Source organism: Chiloscyllium plagiosum, chromosome 2 (genome assembly GCF_004010195.1).
Source record: "Chiloscyllium plagiosum isolate BGI_BamShark_2017 chromosome 2, ASM401019v2, whole genome shotgun sequence".
NCBI classification, from domain to species: Eukaryota; Metazoa; Chordata; class Chondrichthyes; order Orectolobiformes; family Hemiscylliidae; genus Chiloscyllium; species Chiloscyllium plagiosum.
The window spans coordinates 131,169,193-131,191,343 of record NC_057711.1 but is presented as its reverse complement, the minus strand read 5'-3'; the positions used below and the strand labels follow the sequence as shown (position 1 = coordinate 131,191,343).

At 41.0% G+C, this 22,151-nt stretch overlaps 1 protein-coding gene across 2 annotated transcripts in view; it reads right to left on the bottom strand.

Moving 5' to 3' along the window:
• Positions 1-22,151, bottom strand: part of LOC122563980 (doublesex- and mab-3-related transcription factor 1-like) — a 138,056-nt gene that overhangs the window by 52,683 nt on the left and 63,222 nt on the right. For both annotated transcript variants that reach the window (XM_043718374.1, XM_043718386.1), the window contains exon 3: positions 861-1,147. In XM_043718374.1, the coding sequence (XP_043574309.1) occupies positions 861-1,147 (287 nt within the window). The remainder of the gene's footprint in view (positions 1-860; positions 1,148-22,151) is intronic.

Sequence of the window (22,151 nt, the reverse complement as noted above, 5' to 3'; positions counted from 1 at the left end):
CTTATGGTCTTAAAAGAGGTTGCAAGATAGTAAATGCCCTCTGTTAATTTTCCAAAAGTCCCTAGGTTCTCGAAAGGTTCCATCAGAATGGAAAGGAGCAAATGTAATCTGTTGATTCTGGAAGGGGGGGGGGGCAGAAAACAGGAAATTATAAGCCTGTTATTTTGACATCTGTCATGTAAGTGTCAGAATTAATCATTAAAGATATTACAGCTGTACATTTCAAAACCTCAAGGTGATTGGGAAGAGTCAGCACAGTTTCATCAAAGGGCAATCATGTTTAACCAATTTACTTGTGTTATTATGAGGAATGACAGGTGCTGTGAATAAAAGGAGCCTGTAGATATACTATACTTAGATTTCCAGATGGTATTCGATAAAGTGCTACATCAAAGTTGTTTATGAAAAAGCTCATAGTTAGGAGATAGTATATTATCATGGATAGAAGATTGGCTGACAATAAGCAGAGCTTATAAGATTTTAGATGAAGAGAGTGAAAGCATAATACCTAAATTTGCAGAAGGTAGACATATTATTAAGAATGTATGTTGTGAAAAAGACATCAAGAGTTTGCAGACAAATATATAGGATGATTGAGTGAACAAAAATCTGGCAGTTGTTCTATCAGCTCCCACCCCTTTTCTCCAATCTCATAACTAGGTTACTTCCTGCAGAAAAAAATCAGCAAGTTGCTTTATACACAATTAGTTTCACAGTACACATGACAATAAAATCTAATTCTAATTCTAGAATTCTAATTATTATGTTATTGCTGCAATTATCAGCTTAGTTCTAATATTCATACATATTAGCAAACTGACTATAATATTTTGTTGCTGAGGAATCAATGACTATCCTACCTGCCACTGGTTTCCTGTCTGACCAGACACTAATGATGCAGAGAGGCCCCGAAGGCTGTTTTTCACTGTTGTCCCTCCCAGTGTTGAGCTTACATCAGATGCTGGTGAATCTCCTGCCACCGCCACCTGGTACTGGGGATAGTTGTATAAATTGTTGTAGTAAGCTGGGTAGAGAGATGGCTGATAAAAGTTGCTGTAGTAGGAAGAGTCCACTACCAGGTCTGGGGTGGCCTCCAGGTGCCCTCTGCTGGTTATGGAAGGGATATCCTGGAGATGCAAACGTCCCTCTGTACAGGAAGCAAAAAGAACAAACATATTTATGATTATCCACTTTTACCAATGCTAAAATCAAAGTAACAAATTAAAGTCAAAGCATGCAATAAATATCTAAGATCAGAAACAACATCTTGTGATACAAGCAGACTAATGATTGATATATTTAAATTAAACAAGATAATCTCTCTGTATAATTGGACAAGAGCGTATTAAGCAACATCCACTTAGTTATTCTTTCACCAGAATTATTTTCTCTACAGGAACAACAATTTACATTTACTTAGGGCTGTTAAGAACTTAAGAACGTACGAGGAAGAGGAGGCCATAGAGGCTTTTGAGTCTGTTATTTTTGTGATTGATGTGATCTTGGCCTCAACTCCACTTCTACCCAAGTGAGCCTGAATGTTCTTGTAGATCAAACATTTGTCAATTTCTGTCTTGTATATATTCACCGATACAGCTTTATAGGGTAAAGAATACCAAATATTCATAATCCTCAGAAGAATTTTCTCATCTTCAACTTAAATAGGTGACAGCTCGTTCTGAAACAATGCACTATAGTTCCTCCACAAGGGGAGACATATTTTTAGCACCTATCCACAAAACGACTGCCCATTTACTTATTTTGTCATTATGCCTTTACAGACTCTTTAAGCCAAGTAATCTTGTGAAAACAGATGTCTTTCTGCCATGGTGGAAGTGGGAGGAGTCCCAACTTCAGAAGATGATAGAACCTCAGGCTGCACTTGCTGGTAGCTGCTAATTAACAAATGACCACAAATGCTGGCATTCAATTGAGTCCTATCTCCAAGAGGTGCCTTCAGAGGGCTGGTGACTTAGCAATACCTTGGCTGAACTCAACACTCCAGGAAGAATATGTCACAAGAATGAGCACTGAGGGGTATTATCACTGATAAAGCTGTGTCAGACAGTCAGTGTGGCAGCAGGTTAGACACTGTGGTGTGAAGCCAAGAGTGGCCCTTGAATAACTGGTTCCACAGAGCTCCTGCTGAACGAACAATCTATCAACTTTCTACTGTTGGTAAAATGGCAAGGTAGTAAGACATTATTGATGTTGAAACTTTATTGCTGGAACAGCACAGCAAGTCAGGCAGCATCCAGGGAACAGGAGATTCGACGTTTCGGGCACAGGCCCTTCTTCAGGCCTGTGCCCGAAACGTCGAATCTCCTGTTCCCTGGATGCTGCCTGACTTGCTGTGCTGTTCCAGCAATAAAGTTTCAACTTTGATCTCCAGCATCTGCAGACCTCACTTTCTCCAGTAAGACATTATCCACACCAAACACATCCCACAACTATTTTGCCAGGCTTGCTGCCTCCCACTGTGTTTAAAGAGCTTAGAAAATGTATACCAGAACCTGTGTCCTCCTCAAAATGCATTTTTCTACCAGTCTTTGTATCATCAGTAAAAGATCATAATTATTTGAGGACGCAGCACTGATACCTGCGCCACTCCACAAGTTAATTGGCCAACTTGTAAATGACCCGGTTACCTTGGCTGTAATTCCCATTGATTGGTCAATCCTCTATCCGTGCTAATATATTCTCCTCAACATCATGAGGTCTTATATTATGCAATAATCTTTTAAATGATGCATTATCAAATATCTTCTGGAAACTGCTTACAGTTTAATTCACCTTGCTCATTACATCCTGGCAGAGTTCAAACAAATTTCACTTTCGTAAAACCTTGCTGACTCTAATTGTATTATGATTCTCCAAATATCCAACCAGACTATTCCTTAATTACAGATTTCCAAAGACAAGCTAACTGGCCTATAGCTTCCTGATTTATATCTCACTCCTATTTTGAATAGGAATGTTATATCTGCAGCTGTACAATTTGCTGGGGTCTTTCCAGACTTCACAGGTTTTAGAAGGTTACAATCAATGAGTTAATTATCTCTACAGATACTTCTGTTAACACCCAAAATTATTGGAGAGTCAAGCACCACTCGTTCTTGCCTGGCTTTACACGTGCTGCCACTGTAATGCTCTGGACCACCATTAAAAATGCTGCCGTCCAGTTTCCATGTGCCACACTTGACACTCATTTCATACAGGGTTTGTGAAGATCACCACTACAATGAGCGCACAAATAGGTAGACCCAGAAAATACGCCTCTAATTAGTTCTCTTGGTCACTGGTGAACGCTAAAAATATATTTCTTGCCATAAAATAAGCACAACCACTCAAGTTACTACTTGGATATTCCTCCCCTGCAGCTTTACAGTTTGCTCATTGCAAAACCATCTTCCTGGAGGAGGTAACAGATTAGCCAAACTAGCTACAATAGTCCGCACAAGAGTGTCTACTCCATTGGTGAGAACTTCATGTTCTACGAAACCAAATATAACTTCAGGTACCAAGAACAAACAAATTGCTTCTACCCTTGAAGCTTCATTGTTTCTAGTACACACACGACACATCAAGAAATTTCACTGCATTCATGAACTCTCTAAGCAAGCACTGTGTAATCAGAATAACATTTATGAGCAAACTTGAAAATGCAGAACACTACATGGATATCCAACGGAACTGTATGCTTGCGGGGTTAGTTGTATGGAATGTAGAATCATGAAGTATCAATAAAATCATAGCAAGAAAGTACAGCACGACTCAGTAAAGTTGCAGTTGTAACTTTATTGATGTAATAGAAGCAACAGAATAAATTTTTTATAAGTAGCGTTGCAGATCTGTTTGAAATAGCTGTCATGATTTCAGCTGCAGGTTATTGCAGCTAGTTCTGACAAACAGACAACACACATTGGAACTTCAACTTTCTTTACCTCAAATTATCCAACTTCATGCGTGTCCACTAAAATCTTACCAATTAGTCAAAATTTTGAAAATTTTTAGATGTTTGTTTTGCTGGCTAGACATTGTTCCTTAATCTCCTTTCTCCAGATTCTATAATTTCTTCTCAGGAGGCACAGGGCAATTGGTATAATAACTAAAGTATCTTAGTTACTGGTTCAAGGGAACAGCTGACAGCAAATGGTCAGAGAAAATAATTTGCTTCCTTCAGGCTTCAGGTATTATCACACACCCACACACAATCCTTCCAGCAGCCCAAAGCCTTGTCACTGTTTCGTTTACACCCACAAGCTGTTCAACTATCCAAACACCGGTGAGAGAACTGTCACTAAGCTGGTGACCTTTTGACATCCACATCTGGTCAAAACTGCACACACCAATCAGCTACTTGTTGCCTGCCAAATCTCACTTTGCACACAAACCCAGGTCCGTGCCTCCCACAAATATTTCCACTGCTTGAACAAAGCACTAGTGTAACCACCACACAAAAAGTTTCAGCAACTTGTTTTAGAAGTACAGCAATTCCTTGCAGTTCTTGGTTTTAAAATATTATAAACTTAGTCTCCAATCAAAGATACAGAACATAATATGGTCTTTATATCCCAGAGTTTCCTATGTTCACATTACTTAGCCCCTGACATATTGTCCAAGATGGCAATGGAGTCGGATACTTCAAATGGAGCTCATCAGTTCCCTTTTGTTTTTCTTCTCTTTTGTGTTTCTTTTCCTTCATCTCTCTTCTTTCTTCTCCAGGCCACAGACTCAGCGCAGACCCGGCGAGGGGCCTCCTGGTCCAGGGAAGCAAACTCCTGGCCTGAAGAGGCAAACATTCAGCCTGGCGCGGTTGTCTTTCAGCGCAGTGTGGCAGACCCTCGACCAGGCATGGCAGACTCTCTTGGTCTGGCACTGCCTTAGCATGGACCTCCAGTCTCAAGGTGATTCCACAATGTGCCATCCCACTATGGCCAAGCACTTAAGAAAGACAATTATAGAACATTGAACAAAGAACATTCCAGCGCAGTACAGGCCCTTCAGCCCTTGATGTTATGCCAACTTGTGAAACTAATCTGATGCCCGTCTAACCAAACCATTCTATTATTATCCATATGCATGTCCAATGCCCATTTAAATGTCCTTAATGTTGGCGAGTCCATTACTGCTGCAGGCAGGCCATTCCACGTCCCTATTACTCTCGGAATGAAGAAACTATCCTGATATCTGTCATGATTTGGAGATGCCAGTGTTGGACTGGGGTGTACAAAGTTAAAAATCACATAACACCAGGTCACCTGATGAAGGAGCGGCACTCCAAAAGCTAGTGTGCTTCCAATTAAACCTGTTGGACTATAACCTGGTGTTGTGTGATTTTTAACTTTGTACACCCTGATATCTGTCCTAAATCTATCACCTCCTCAACTTAAAGTTATGTCCCCTTGTGTTAGCTGTCACCATCCAAGAAAAAAGGCGCTCACTGTCCACCCTATCTAACCCTCTGATTATCTGATAAGTCTCAATTAAGTCACCTCTCAACCTTCTCTCACGAAAACAGCCTCAGTTCCGTCAGCCTTTCCTCATAAGATTTTCCTCCCAAACCAGGCAACACCTAGTAAATTTCCTGTTTCCAAAACTCCCACATCCTTCCTATAACGCAGTGACCAGAACAGTGCAGCCTTACCAGTGTCTTGTACAGTTGAAGCATGACCTCGTGGCTCTGAAACTCAATCCTCCCAATAAACACCAACATATCATATTTAAAAATCACACAATACCAGGTTATATTCCAACAGGTTTAATTGGAAGCACACTAGCTTTCGGAGCGCAGCTCCAGTGGTTGTGGAGGACACAACTGTAAGGCACAGAATTTATAGCAAAAACTTAGTGTGATGTAACTGAAGTTATGTAACCCACACACTCCCATACTCACACATGCATCCTCTCAGAGACTTAGACCACTTTACACTCACGCACACACATATACACTCTCTCTCACAGACACTCACAACCCCCCACCCCAGACACACACACACTCCCACACTCACACATGCACCCCCTCACAGACTTCAGACACTCTTCACTCACTATACACACATACACCCTGTCTCTCACACTCACAACCCCCCAACCCAGACACGCACAGACACAAAGACCACATATATTTTGTGGGGTGAATTTGTACTTGCAGCGTTACATTGTACTTTGCTCAAAAGCTGCATGAACTCATGTAAAACTCTGTTATCTCACTTTTTAGATTAAAATCAATCTAAACATCTTAGCACAGACAGAGAACACAGGGGGCGAACACCTTCAACATATTGTCTAGCTAACACCAATTGTTACAGTTAACCTGAGAATGCTACTTTTAAAATAAGGTTTTGTGATTTGAACATGAAAGAAGTGAAACTATCATGGTATTCAAACAGATGAAAGACGCAATAGACAATCAAGGTATTTTTCAATGTATAATTTCAGTTACATCACACTACGTTTTTGCTATAAATTCTGGTCCTTACGATTGTGTCCTCCACAGCCACCTGATGAAGGAGTGGCGCTCCGAAAGTTAGTGTGCTTCCAATTAAACCTGTTGGACTATAACCTGGTGTTGTGTAATTTTTAACTTTCTACACCCCAGTACAACACCGGCATCTCCAAATCAGAACATATCATATGCCTTCTTAACAACCCTATCAACCTGAGTGGCAACTTTCAGGGATTTATGCACCTGGAAACCAAGATCTCTCTGTTCATCTACACTGCCAAGAATTTTACTATTAGCCCAGTACTCTGCATTCCTGCCACTTCTTCTGAAGTGAACTACTTCACACTTTTCCACATTAAACTCCATTTGCCGCTTCTCAGCCCAACTCTGCATCTAACCTATGTCCCTCCGTAACCCACAACATCCTTCAGAACTGTCTGCAACTCTGCCTATCTTACTGTCATCCATAAATTTACTAACCCATTCTTCTACGCCCACATCCAGATCATTTATAAAAATGACAAACAGCAGTGGCCCCAAAACAGATCCTTGCGGCACACCACTGGTAACTGAGCTCCAGGATGAACATTTCCCATCAACCGCCACTCTCTGTCTTCTTTCAGCAAGCCAATTTCTGATCCAAACCGCTAAATCCCTTCAATCCCGAAACTCCGTATTTTGTGCAATAGCCTACCCTGTGGAACCTTATCAAATGCCTTACTGAAGTCCATATACACCACATCAACTGCTTTACCTTCATCCTCCTGTTTTGTCACCTTCTCGAAGAACTCAATAAGTTTAGTGAGGCACGACCTACCCTTCACAAAAATGTGTTGACTATCCCCAATCAAATTATTATTTTCTATATAATTATAAATCCTCTCTCTTTTCCAACGCATCACCCACAACCGAAGTAAGGTTCACTGGCCTATAATTACCAGGGTTGTCCCAATTCCCCTTCTTAAAGAAGGGAACAACATTCACTATCCTCCAGTCTTCTGGCACTACTCCTGTTGCCAATGATGACATAAAGATCGAAGCCAAAGGCTCTGCAATCTCTTCCCCGGCTTCCCAGAGAATTCGAGGATAAATCCCATCCGGCCCAGGGGTCTCATCTATTTTCAGATCTTCCAAAATTGTTAAAAAAACCCTCTTTGTCAACCTCAATCCCATCTAATCTTGAACTTTTATTTTGAACTTGCAGTTTTATTTCTTTATTTTCTACTTTAAACTAAGAAAGTCTGCAATGTGTAACTTTTAACCTTATTTTGTTAGTTTCACGCTTTATTATAATTACTGCAATTGAATTGAATTAAACTTATTGTCACGTGTACCGAGGCACAGTGAAAAGCTTCAATGTTCAACTTTCTTCTCTGCTGTTTCTTTCTATCTTGTTCTTAAGATTCTGTACCTAAATGGCACCTTGTGTGGTGACATTATACACTTGTCACTATAGTACTTCAGTACACGTGACAATAAAATCAAAATCAAAAATCAAATCATTTTAGAGCTTCCCTTCTTGCCATTACCTTCAACCTCCAATCCATCATCCTTGAATCTCCCTCAAATCTTTGACCTGACCTTGTTACCTTCAACTCTCCATACTTCACCACTGACATTCCCTATGGTTTCCGCATAATCATGCTTCCCTATGTAGTACCATTTCCTCCATCAGTCCTCCATGTGCCTTTGTAGGGCTGCCTCCTCATATCCTTGGTCAGGCATGCTCAGTTTCCACCTTCACAGCCACAACCATAATTTCAATGCATCAATTCTTCTCTCGTTCTCATTATGGAGGAACCATTAGAGAAAAAAAAGCTCCCACTCAGTCCAAATCCAGTAGGTGGACGACTTGATTGCTCCATGACACATTTTAGCAACATGAATCTAAACACACATGGTTCTCATTTTTAATTCCAAAGGTACAATTTCACCTGTAAAGTGATGCTTTACTTAGCATATGCAATACACTGATGTATGTCAAAAAAATGTTCCCACTGCTTGCCTTCAAGAAATATGATCCATCTTCAATGTGAAACAAACTTAACACTCAACTTTCAGTTCTCCATCAATAAGTTGACATTCTTCCTCCCGTTCAATTAAGTGTCCTCATAGTAACCACAATATCATCCTTGCCTCCCACTCCCTGGAGTTTCCAAGATTTCACCGTGTATTTCATTTTCTAAGCCTTTTATGTACATCAAAAAATTGCAGTGCTCCTGGCACTAGCCTTTGGGGAAAACTACTCTTGTCTAATAAATAACAGTTTACTATAACCCGCGATATCCTGTCTTTAGGGCAAACTTTTATCCAAGCGGACATTGACCATCCTATTCAACTGTCCTTGATTTTTTAACCAACTTTGACGTGCCACTCTGAAAGTTTTCTTAAACTCCATAGATAATATACATTGCATAGACCTTAACGTTAAGATTCTCATCCCCATGATTGAATCTCTCTAGTCCCTATCTCTGATCTCCTAATAATCTTAAACCACATCTAGGCTCCACCAATTCCTTTCTTGTGACTCGAACCTCTTCTGCATAACGTCTTGCTACACTACACCTTTGGAATTCCCTCCCTAAAGCCTTAATCCTGCTTCCCTCACACTCAATGCCTCCTTAAAATTTACTTTTTTGACTACATCTCCCAACATCTCTTTTGGCTCAATATCCTTTTTTTTGGTTATGCCTCCCTAAGCTCTTTGGGTCATTTTTCTATGTTAAGTACAAGCTGTAGTTTTGATTAAAAATAAGAAATACAATAGAAGTCCTTGTCAAGATGTGCCAAGATTCATGCCGTGAAACTGAACACACTCGTCTTTCTCTTGTGAGATTCAAAGAAATACATCAGGTCCTGGCTCCAAGCATAAAATGGAAAATTACACAAGGTCAAGGCAATGCAGGCATCCATCTTCTATTAAAGATTGTAGAATCTGTGATAGTTACTGTAATGAAGAGCTACTGTTTGCTATGTTATAATTTGATTCATTTCAAGAACAAAGGCTGCCAAACCTGGTTGATTTAGCCAACAAATATTTAACCCATTCATTTGTCATTCTTTTGTTCATCATTTAGAGAAAATTAAATCACACTCGAACAGGGAGATACTTCAATCAAGCAGCTCCAAATCTACTGTAAATTTCTGCCTATAAGCACAGAGGTGAGAATAACCATGATAAAGTTTCTCCCAAAGGACATTACCCAGGAGAACTATTATAAAATAGTTAACTGGTCCTAATTCCAAACCTAACCAAGTTGACCCATTCCTCAACTTTGCCTCAGTGCCAGATTCATTTTTCTGGCTATCCAACCTGATGACAAAGACAACAGTTGTATTGGAAGGAGCCATCTTGGAAAGCCTCTTAAAAGTCTATTCCTTTTTACAGACCAACAGGATCAGTTATTGCCACAACAGTAGATTTTCCAACTTATCACAATTCCACCTGACAACCTCGATAATTTAAAAGGCCTACAGCAACTCCTACAGCAAATCTCACCAACATAAGTACTGACCTGTATCAGATTGCATGAATTCCAAGACACAAGCAGAATTCAGTAGAGCACTTCTGCATTTGGAGAAAAATGTTTGAATTTCACAAGTTGGGATTTAAGGCCAATATAGTTTCATCCTTGGGGGAAAGGAGCTGGTTATCAATTGCACAGGCATCAGACAAATCTCCTGGACTGTTTAAATACAATGCTATGTTTAAACAGACTCAATTTCACTGTTCCAAGGCCCTTAACACAGAGTGTGAAAGTCATGAAGTTATGAAGGAGGCATAAATGCTCTTGAAGGGTGAATAAATTCTGTTTTGTCATGTTTTGAAGTTATGTACATTCTCAGCCTTTTAAAATTAATTAGGCTGAAGCTTTCAATTATCACAAAGTGCTGTTTTTAAAAAGTCATTATCTTGGTTCCTGCAGTTTCAAATCTGACATCAATGTTTGTGTAGTGATTGCAACGAGGCCAGCCAATTAGAACTCACAGCATATGTGTTCCTTGATTAGGATTGTTAAACTGGCCCAATCAGGGTGCCCTAGCTGACAGATAGAGAAATCACACAACACCAGGGGTTATAGTCTAACAGGTTTATTCGGAAGTACTAGCTTCCGGAGCACTGCTCTTTCGTCAGGTTCATAAGACACAGAATTTATAGCATAAGATCATAGTGTTATGCAACTGATACGATATATTGGACAAGGTCAAGAGTGTGGTGCTGGAAAAGCACAGCAGGTCAGGCAGCAGCCGAGGAGCAGGAGAATCAATGTTTCGGGCATAAGTCCTTCATCAGGTCATCACTCTCAACTCTGATCTCCAGCATCTGCAATCCTCATTTTCTCTTAGATATATTGAACAAACCCAGATTGCTGTTAAGTCTTTCATCTTTTAGAATGGATTGCAAGTTTCAAATCATTAATATGTAAATCCCAGAATTTCTTTCAAGTCACATTCCTGACTTGAAAGAAGCTCTGGGATTTACATATTAATGAATCGAAACTTGTAATCCATTCTAACTGATGAAAGACTTAACAGCAATTTGGCTCTGTTCAATATATCATATCAGTTGCATGACACTATGATTACACGCTATAAATTCTGTGTCTTATGATCCTGCCCCACTAGCTACCTAACAAAGGAGCAGTGCTCCCAAAGGTAGTGCTTTCGAATAAACCTGTTGGACTATAACATGTTGGACTATAACCTTTGTCCACCCCAGTCCAACACTGACACCTCTTCATTACAGATATAGACAGGAGTGTCAAGGTTTCTGCTCACTCTATGAGGCGGCTCTGAGCTAGCCAGGTCATTGTCATTTACGGTGTACGTATAAATAAACGGTGACTTGGTGATAGAATACCGGCCTTGGTGGATTTATTTCAATTTGGCTGAATTTCAAAAGTTTCAAAACCACTTATCCCACAGGGAGTCGGGATGAGTCCACATTTTAACAAGCTATTTTAATATTTTCGAATGATTAGCTGGCTTTGATCTGGTTATTAAATAGAAGTTAGCTGCTAATACAGATTAACCACTTGAGATTCTGTAATAAATTTTTAGAAAGTCAATGTATTTTCACCTGCACGTTTCCTGAGATCTGCCTGTACTGTGTAATGGGCAAGTGCCTCACAAACCTTACTGAGGTCTTTGAGAAGATGACCAAACAGGTGGATGAAGGTAAGGCAGTTGATGTGGTGTATATTGATTTCAGTAAAGCATTTGATAAGGTTCCCCACGGTGGCTATTGCAAAAAATACAGAGTCATGGGATTGAGGGTGATTTAGCAGTCTGGATCAGAAATTGGCTAGCTGGAAATGTTCATCCTGGAGTTTAGTTACTAGTGGTGTACCGCAAGGATCTGTTTTGGGGCCACTCCTGTTTGTCATTTTTATAAATTACCTGGATGAGGGCAGAGAAGGAAGGGTTAGTAAATTTGCAGATGACACTAAAGTCGGTGGAGTTGTGGACAGTGCAGAAGGATGTTGCAGGTTACAGTGGGAAATAGGTAAGCTGCAGAGCTGGGCTGAGAGGTGGCAAATGGAGTATAATGCGAAAAAGCGTGAAGTGATCCACTTGGAAGAAGTAACAGGAATTCAGAGTACAGAGCTAATGGTAATATTCTTGGTAGTGTGGATGAGCAGACAGATCTCGATGTCTATTTGCATAGCTCCCTGCAAGTTGCCACCTAGATTGATAGGGTTGTTTAGAAGGCATACGGTAGCTTTTATTGGTCAAGGGACTGAGTTTCAGAGCCATGAGGTCAAACTGTAGCTGTACAAAACTAGTGCAGCTGCACTTGGAGTATAGAATACTGTTCTGGTCGCCAAATGTTAGGAAGGATGTGGAAGAATTGGATAGGGTGCAGAGGCGATTTAACAGTTCTCATTAGAGAGGAGGTTAAGAGGTGACTTAGTAGAGGCATACAAGACGATCACAGGATACGGTGGACAGAGAGAGCCTTTTTCCTTGGATAATGATGGCTAGCCTTAAATTGAGAAATGACAGATATAGGATGGATGTCAGAGGCAGGTCCTTTACTCAGAGTAGTAAGGGAGTGGAATGTCCTGCCTATAACAGTAGCGGACTCACCAACATTAAGGGCATTGAAATGGTCATTGGATATGCAGATGGATGATAATGGAATAGTGTGGATTAGATGGGCTTCTGAATGGTTTCACAGGTCAGCGCAACATTGAGAGCTGAAGGTTCTATACTGCTCTATAAGGTTCTATGTTTTAAGTGAGTACAAGGTTCATTGAGGGTGGGTGGGTGGGTACGGAAGTGGTGAGGACAGAGGGCTGAAGGATCAACGGCCTTTCATAAAACTGGACCAAATCTCAGAAAACCATTCCTACTCTGAAAAGGATTGACAACCAAAGGGCATTTTTAAAGTGCTTTGTAAAATAAACAAATATGAGATGAGAAAAATTGTTTTCACAAAGCAGGGTCTGGGACGCAGTGCCTGGAACTCTGGTGGAAGCAGATTCAATTGAGGCATATAAGAGGGCACTGGACGGATATTTAAACAGAAACAAAGTGCACAGCCACAGAGGAAAGACAATGGCTTGGGACTAAATTAAAATGCTCAGGCAACCAATATGAACACAATGAGTTGAATGGCCTCCTTCTGCATCAAAGCAAATCTCTAACATTTCCAATAATAGCACTTCAAAAGGTAGTTCACAGGCTGAGGTGCACTCCAGGGATCCTGAGGATGCAGCGTGATGTGTGAATGCAATTATTTAACTAAACAGTTTGCCAGCCTGTCTACTACAGTTAGTTGATCTGTTTCAGGAGGCCTTCAGCTACAGAACTGACCAATACATGTGCTCCTCAGCCTTAACACCTCTTTCCCCAATGAAGTTGCTGATCACTTCCCCCCAATAGTCCACTAGGAACCTTGATAATGGAGGGGCTAAGCATGCATTGTCTATCATCTGTACAGCACTTAACAAGATACAATTTTCCCAACTGGAGCCCCCAGGAATCCCAGAGAGATATAACACTAACTGTTCAACCAAAGACAACCTTCTTTTCCCAAAAATACCTGCGATGGACCAGAATTACCAGTATACATGTACAAAATTCAATGTCCAAAGCATTTAGACAGCCAGTCTAAAAGTCAGAGGCCAACAACCCATCCAGCAAGTGGAACCTGTGTAGCCTTATCTCTAAGCACTGAAGGCAACCCAGATATGACCACAATAGCAAGAGTAAGCAATTTAGCCCCCTATACAGGATCAATAAAATCATGACTGATTCATGTCTTAATCTGTAAATTAAACCTTGACACCCACAGTGGATCAGTCAGACTTAGCACAGAAGTGAATATTCTGTGAAATTTTTAATTCACCATGCAGGGGAGTTCTGTAATAGAAACTCCCAGGCAGAGGACCAGGACCAAGGGGCCAGGGTATATCAAAAAGATGTGATAGTAACAAAATCGCAAGCTCAATGAATCTATCAACCAGGTTGAGATTAGAAACAATTATCACAATGGAAAGCTTCAAGTACGATTCCATGAAATAACAGTCAGATCTTCAGTATAATCCAAAATAAACAATCCTTTTATCCAAAACACCCCTCTGTCATTTTTCAGACAAGACACTTTCGCACACAACTGTAGCTTCATTGATCATGGACTGAGAATGTAATTTGTCTTTATGGGGCTCCTCGACTTTCAAAAGAAGGGGATACAAATGACTTAGATGAGACTAAATATGCATTTAACACTCAAAATCTTTGGAGACTTATCCCTCAAAAATGAAGCACAATGCCTTCACAATCAAGGCATCAGTTAGACTTAATTTATTTTTCAAAGTTGAGAATTCTGGCAAAAGATTCCTCAACACCTTTCAAAACTCTGAACCACAGCCTTCTACAAAGAGTAAGCATATCCTTCATTTCAAATGGGATATCCTCATATGGCAACCTCAAGATCCTTCACAAAGGAGAATGCACACAGACATAGGAAGCCTACCATATGTGTTTGAGATGTGCTTTGCAGATACCCTAGTTCCTTCATAAGCATCCAACCAGACAAGCAAAGGTCAGCACAAAAAGGTCAATCATGATCAGCAAACCTCAAACCAAGGAGGGCAAGGTCAATATGACCAATAGGCAAGAATTTAGGAATAAGAAAAGGGAAATCAAAGGGAAATCAAACTCCTAACAGTGGATTACAATGAATTGAAAACTCAAACTCCATGAATGAAAGATGTTAAGAAGAGGAATAAAGAGATGAAGTTCCAGCTGACAGGGATAGTCTCTCCATTTTAAACAGCACCCAGAGTAAATCAGATCATTGAACAGATTTGAGTCCCCCCAATCTCTGTCACTAAATCTGTATGTAACAGAACAGTTCAACGCCTATGTTGGCTGCAATCAAAGTCATGTGCCTTAATTTCAAGGGAGCAAATCACCAAATCAATTGGAAGAAAACCTTGATCTCACCCAAGAAGCAGGAGACCTGCCTTCAACCTTTGGTGCAAGTCAAATTAATCGCGCATTGGATAGACCAAATTATGTCCTCACCTTCTTCACCCAAGAGCACAGACTGGGCCATTTTTAGTCAAGATTAGAGTGGTGCTGGAAAAGCACAGCAAGTCAGGCAGCATCCAAGGAGCAGGAAAATCGACGTTTCGGGGCAGGAGTCCTTCATTCCTGATCGTGACTCTGATCCCCAGCATCTGCAGTCCTCACTTTCGCCTGGGCCATTTTTAGCACAAGCCTCTCCACTTCATGGATTAACAATGTCCAACATCTGCACTCTGAATGGAGGATTTCATAATATTTCCTTATTCAACATCCCAACTTTATTTCTATATCAAAGACCCACTAGTCTAACCCCCCTAGTTGGATACAAAAGCTGAATAATTTTTCATTATCACACTGCTGTTTGGAAGTGTATGCTTTTTATGGTTTGGCTGCCACATCACCCAAACTACAAAAGCGACGATACTTCAAAAATACTTCACTGGCTGTAAAGCAATTTGAGACAACTAAAGGTTGTGAGAAGTGAGATATAAACACAAGTCTTTCTTTCACAAAAATACATGGCAGTCATAACACACACACAGAATAATCATAACTGTGAACTCTGGAACACACCCTCAGTAAATACATCTTCAAAAATGGTGAGTAAACCTAGCACTGCTTGGTGGTCCAGGGATCATGTCCTGCTTATTGGCATAACAACTGCATCAAGGAGAACGGATATGATATGCCGATAGCTTCCATACACTTCTCTGGGAAATTACTAAGGGAACCAACCACAAAGTATACAGTATAACAGACCCAGAGAAATCTAAACTAAAGAGCAGTGCATCAAAAAGTAGGTACAGGGTTCCTCAGTTTATGTCTGACTTACAAACACTTGTACTTATGAATCCAATCCTATACAAGGGTATAATTTTAAACACATGATAACAGTTGCTTTATGTTGTCCTGCATTGCATTCTGACCTGTGTGTAATCAACTTGCGCATGGACACCAGAGCAGAATCCGTTCCCAACACAGGAACTACCTGTACAAAAGACACAAATCAGAAAAGGAACAGACTCTCCTTTATGTCAGAGGTGAACTAACTCTGTTGCATGTGTACCCTGCCCTTATACTACTTTTAATGACTGTGAGCTGTCTGTATACAAGTTTGCGATTCTGCCTGACAATTATTCTGCAGTGGATTTGTAACTGACACAGACAGGAAATCAGTTTGTTTGCTACAATGTCTGTTTCATTGTTAGACCATAATTGTTAGCATGACATACCCAACAACCCATTATCTGTGCGACCAGAAAAATTCATACAGCACACCATGCACACCAGATAAACTGAGGGAAGGAAGTAAGGAAAGCCATCACATACAATCAGCTCATCACATTAGGAAACATGTTCACAGGAACTCACTGCTTAATGGAGACACGCACAGCTGAAAGCCAATCCCTATTCTTGCCTCCAAAACTCCACCCTCTTCACTTGAAAGTACTGCAACCCCCTGTCCCACAACCTTCAACCTGCCACATCTACCTGAGCTCAAAGATCCAGCCACGATACCTGCTGAAGTCTCTAGAGCATTCCAGACACCAGCCACTGGTTCTAGGGATGTTCCCGGTAATGAAAGAGAAAAACAGAAAACAGCAGCATGGTAGGTCATATGGCCCTTTGCGCCTGTCCTGCCATTCATTAAACTCAATAACTTGCTCCTACTTTCCTCCATATCCTTTGACCCCTTTAGCCATAAGTGCTATATCCAACTCCTTCTTGAAATCATACAATGTTTCAGATTCAACTGCATTCTGTGGCAGTGAATTCCACAGACTCTGGGTAAAATAAAATCTCCGCATCTCAGTCCCCAATGGTTTGCCCATATCCTTAGATTGTGGCCCCTGATACTGTACTCCCCTGCCATCAGGAACATCCTTCCTGCATAGTCCTGTTAGAATTTTATATGTTTCGGTAAGACTCCTGCCTTGCTCATTTTTCCTAACATTCACGAATATTGTGCTAACGAATTCAACCTTTCTTTATACATCAATCCTGCCAATGCAGGAATCAGTCTGATAAACCTTCACTGCACTCCCACATCAGCAAGAGCAACCTTCTTCAGGTAAGGAGACCAAAACCTACATATTATTCCAGGTGCGGTCTCACCAAGGCCCTGTTGAATCGCAGTAAGATATCCCTGCTTCTGTAAGCAACTCCTCTCGCTACAAAGCCCAACATTCCATTTGCCTTCTTTACCACCCGATGTATCTGCCTGCTAATCTTCAGCGACTGATGTACGAGGAAACCCAGGTCTTATCGCACATTCCCCTTTCCCAGCAGCCGTATGGGTAATAATTTGCCTTCAGTTTTTGTTACTGAAGTGGTAATTTCACATTTATCCACATTATACTGCATCTGTCATGCATTTGCCCACTCAATTTATCAAAATCACAATGAAACATCCCTGCATACTCCTCACAGGTCACCCTCCCACTCAGCTTTGTGCTGTCTGCAAACTTGGAGATATTGCATTTAGTTCCCGCATGGGTCCCAGCACTGATCCCTGCAGTACCCTTTTAGTGACTGTCTGCCATTCAGAAAAGCACTTGCTTATTCCTACTCTTTGTTTCCTGTTTGCCAACCAGTTCTCTATCCACTTCAATACACTACTCCCAATCTTATGCCTAGTAATTTTACACACTAATCTCTTATGTGAGACTTTGTCAAAAACCTTCCAGAAGTCCAGAAAACAAACCTCATCCACTAGCACCCCTTCATCAACTCTGCTAGTTACGTTACTCTATCCTCAAAGAACTCCAGATCTGTCAAGTATGATTTTGATCTTGTACATCCACGCTGACACTATCCTAACCTGCTACTGTTTTCCATAACTCAGATATTAATTATTTTATAAGGGACTCTAGCATTTGCACCACTACTCACGTCAGGCTAACTGGTCTATAATTCCTGATTTTTCTGTGCTTCCCTTCTTAAGTACAGGGGTTACATTAATCTGAATGAACCATTCAAAAATCTGTAGAATCTTGGAAGATGACCACCAATGCATCCACTACTTCTACAGACAATTCCTTAAGTACACTGTGAATTAGATTATCAGGGCCTGAAGATTTACTGGTCTTCAATCCCATCAATTGCCTCAACATTATTTCCCGACCAAAACTGATTTCCTTCAGCACTTCCATCTCACCAACCCTATACTCTCCAATATTTCTAGTCTGATATTTATATCTTCCTTTGTGAACATACAACTGAAGTATGTATCAAATTGGTCAGCCATTTCATTATTTGCTATTTTAAGTTCCCTGTTTCTGATTATAAGGGACCTGCAAATGTCTTCATTAATCTTTTTCTCTTCACATTTCTATAGAAATTTACAGCCAGTTCAAATGCTCTTTGCAAGCTTATTCTTATCGTCTATTTTCCCTTTCTTAGTTAATTCCTTTATCCCCCTTTTCTGGAATGTGAAATGCACCCACTCCTTGGGTCTGCTGCTTTCTTTCTGGCCAATTTATATGCCTCTTCCTTTGATCTAAACCTGTCATTAATTTCCTTAGTTAAAAATCACCTGATGAAGGAGCGTCGCTCCGAAAGCTAGTGTGCTTCCAATTAAACCTGCTGGACTATAACCTGGTGTTGTGTGATTTTTAACTTTGTACACTCCAGTCCAACACCGTCATCTCCAAATCATGTCTAATTTCCTTCTGAGCCTTGTAATTTGGCACTTTTGCCATTTTACATTTGCACCAGGTAAGAATGGATAATTGTTGCAATTCCTCCTTATGCTCTTTGAATGTGTACAATTGCCTTTCCACAGTCATCCCTCTAAGTAATGTTCCTCAATCTATCATTGCCTACTTGTGCCCTCATGTCATCACGGTTTCCTCTATTTAGATCTTAAGTCTCAGAATCAACCACATCACTCTTGATGAGGAATTGTATCATTCTATCATCGCTCATTGACAAGGTGCCACACAGAACTAGATTGCTAATTATTCCTTTATCGTTATATAATACCCAATCTTGGACGACTTGGAGATACCGGTGTTGGACTGGGGTGTACAAAATTAAAAATCATACAACACTAGGTTATAGTCCAACAGGTTTTTTTGGAAGCACTAGCTTTTGGAGCGACGCTCCTTTATCAGGTGGTTGTGGACAGTCTAGGATGTCATGCTCTCTATTTGGTTCCTCAACATACTGGTCCAGAAAACTATGCCATATATATTTCACAAATTTCTCCTCTATAGTATTGTTACTAATTTGATTTACTCAATTTCCTTTATTGCATAAATCCCAAATTTCTCATTTAATGCCATTCCCAAAAACACCCCTACAATTTGGGATTTCTATATACAAGCATAACTAATGTTCTTTTGCTAATGTATCCATTCAGATTCCAGATCTTTGGGGCTAATATCTTTCCACGCTAAAGCATTAATTTCCACTTTGGCCAGCAATGCAACTCCACTGCTTTTTCTTTTTTATCTGTCCTTTCTAAATACTAAATATTCTGAATATGCAGTTCTCAACACTGGCCACCCTGCAGCCATGTCTCTATAATCCCAACTAGATCATACTTACTTGCATTCATCTACTGCTGACCTCTGAGTGGCAGACAGAACAATCAAATGATACAATATTGTCTACTTCTCTAGCCTCGGTAATTTTTCAGATTGCCGTAGCTGTGGATATGTTCGGCAAGCTGGGAAGTTAGAACATAGAAAGAACGTAGAAAAGTACAGCACAGAACAGGCCCTTTGCCCACGATGTTGTGCCGAGAGTTAATCATAATGTAAAAAAAATAATTTAACCTACACACCCCTTAATTCACTGCTATCCATGTGCATGTTCAGCAATTGCTTAAATGTCCGCTGGCAACGCATTCCATGCATTCACAACTCTCTACGTAAAGAACCTTCCTCTGACGTCCCCTCTATGCCTTTCTCCTAATATCTTAAAACTATGACCCCTCATGCCAGTCAAATCCTGCCCTGGGGAAATGTCTCTGGCTACTGATTCTATCCATTCCTTTCATTGTCTTGTATACCTCAATCAGGTCACCTCTCTTCCTCCTTCTCTCCAGAGAGAAATGTCCGAGCTTAGTCAACCTCTCTTCGTAAGGCTAGACCTCCAGTCCAGTCAGCATCCTGATAAACCTTCTTTGCACCCTCTCCAAAGCCTCTGTATCTTTCCTATAGTAGGACGACTAGAACTGGACACAATATTCCAAGTGTGGTTTCACAAGGGACTAATGTTTGTCCCCTGTCTAGGCGACATCTTAAGTGCTTTGGAGCCTCCTGTGAAGCATTGCTTTGCTGCATCTTCTAGAATTTATGTGGTTCCATTCCTGCTGGTTCTGGTTGCCACTCCTGGTAGTTCGTTGTAGTGGCCAGTATATTGGGTCTCGGTCTATATTAATGGAGACCATGAATGAGTACCACACTTCTAGAAATTCTCTGGCTGTCCTGTTTAGTGTGCCGTATGATCGCTGTGTTGTCCCATTTCAGTGAGTGTGTGCACGCGTGGCTACTGTGGATAACCAGTCGTGGCATTTAGTGGCCAGTCAGAGTTCATACATGCAGATTGCTAATTATTGCCAATGTACCCATCACAACAACCGATCTACGGAACCGACAACTGGAAGCAGCAGAAACAGAACCAAATAAATTCCAGAAGACGCAGTACAGAAGTGCTGAACAGGAGGCTCCAAAGCCCTAAAAATATCACCTAGACAGACGACAAAACATCTGCAAATTAACTTCCCAGCTCAACGAGCATCGCCACAACCACAGCAACCAGTACCCAGACAACAATCCTTGAATTTTGCAGATCTTAAGGCTCCCAATTGCCTCAGAATTTGTCACCACATTCTGATAGCCCTGCAAATTACAATCAAGGAAACTCAGGCTGAGATAGAAAATTTCTGATACGGTAAAACTCCAGAACCAAAAAGCTATTTCGATGAGGTTTACAATGCCCAGTTCTATTCATGCACAATCCATTCTGAAGCTCTTCCAAACACTGTCAACATCGCATCAAACATAACATGATACACCTCCCTCGCCAAGCTGTTCCAGTACAGATACAATGGCATCTGGGTGACAATGTAGAAAATTGCTCTGGAATGTACACAAAAAGCAAGACAAATCTAACTCAGTTAACTACTACCCCAACTCCATCCCACCAACTCAGCATCACCCTCTTGAACTGTCCTACCTGTCCATCTTCCTTCCCACCTATCCGCTCCACTCTCCGCTCTGACCTATCACCATCACCCCCCAGCTTCATCTACCTTCAAGGTACCCAGCCCCATGCCCTCCACATTTATCTCTCAGCCCTCTTGCTCCCCCCACCCACCCGGGGGCTCTGTTGGTTGAAGTCATACCTGTCACAAAGATTTGTATTATGGCTATTGGAGGTCAGTCATCTCAGATCCAGGACCTCCCTGCAGGAATTCCTCAGAGTTGGATCTAGTCTCAACCATCCTCAACTGCTTAAAACAACAACCTTCCATCCAACATAATGTCAGATGGACGGCTAGGTGAGCACTTTGGAGACAGCGATCACAATTTAGGTGAGCACTTTGGAGACAGCGATCACAATTTAGGTGAGCACTTTGGAGACAGCGATCTCAATTTAGGTGAGCACTTTGGAGACAGCGATCACAATTCTGTCAGGTTTACTTTAGTGATGGAAAGGGATAGGTGTACTCCACCGAGCAAGAGTTACAGCTGGGGGAAGGGAAATTACGATGCAATTAGGAAAGATTTAGGAAGCGTAGAATGGGGAAGGAAACTGCAGGGGATGAGCACATTAAAAATGTGGAGCTTATTCAAAGAAAAGCTCCTGTGTGTCCTAGATAACTATGTACTGTCAGGCAGGGAGGAAGATATAGAACCCATGAGCCGTGGTTTACGAACGAAGTGGAATCCCTGGTCAAGAAGAAGAAGAAGGCTTATGTTAGGACAAAATGTGAAAACTCAGTTCGGGTGCTTGAGGGTTACAAGGAAGTCAGGAAAGACCTAAAAAGAGAGATCAGAAGAGCCAGGAGGGGACATGAGAAGTTGTTGGCGGATAGGATCAGGGTTAACCCTAAGGCTTTCCATAGGTATGTCAGGAATAAAAGAATGATGAGAGTTAAATTAGGGCCAATCAAGGATAATAGTGGGAAGTTGTGTGTGGAGTCAGAGGAGAT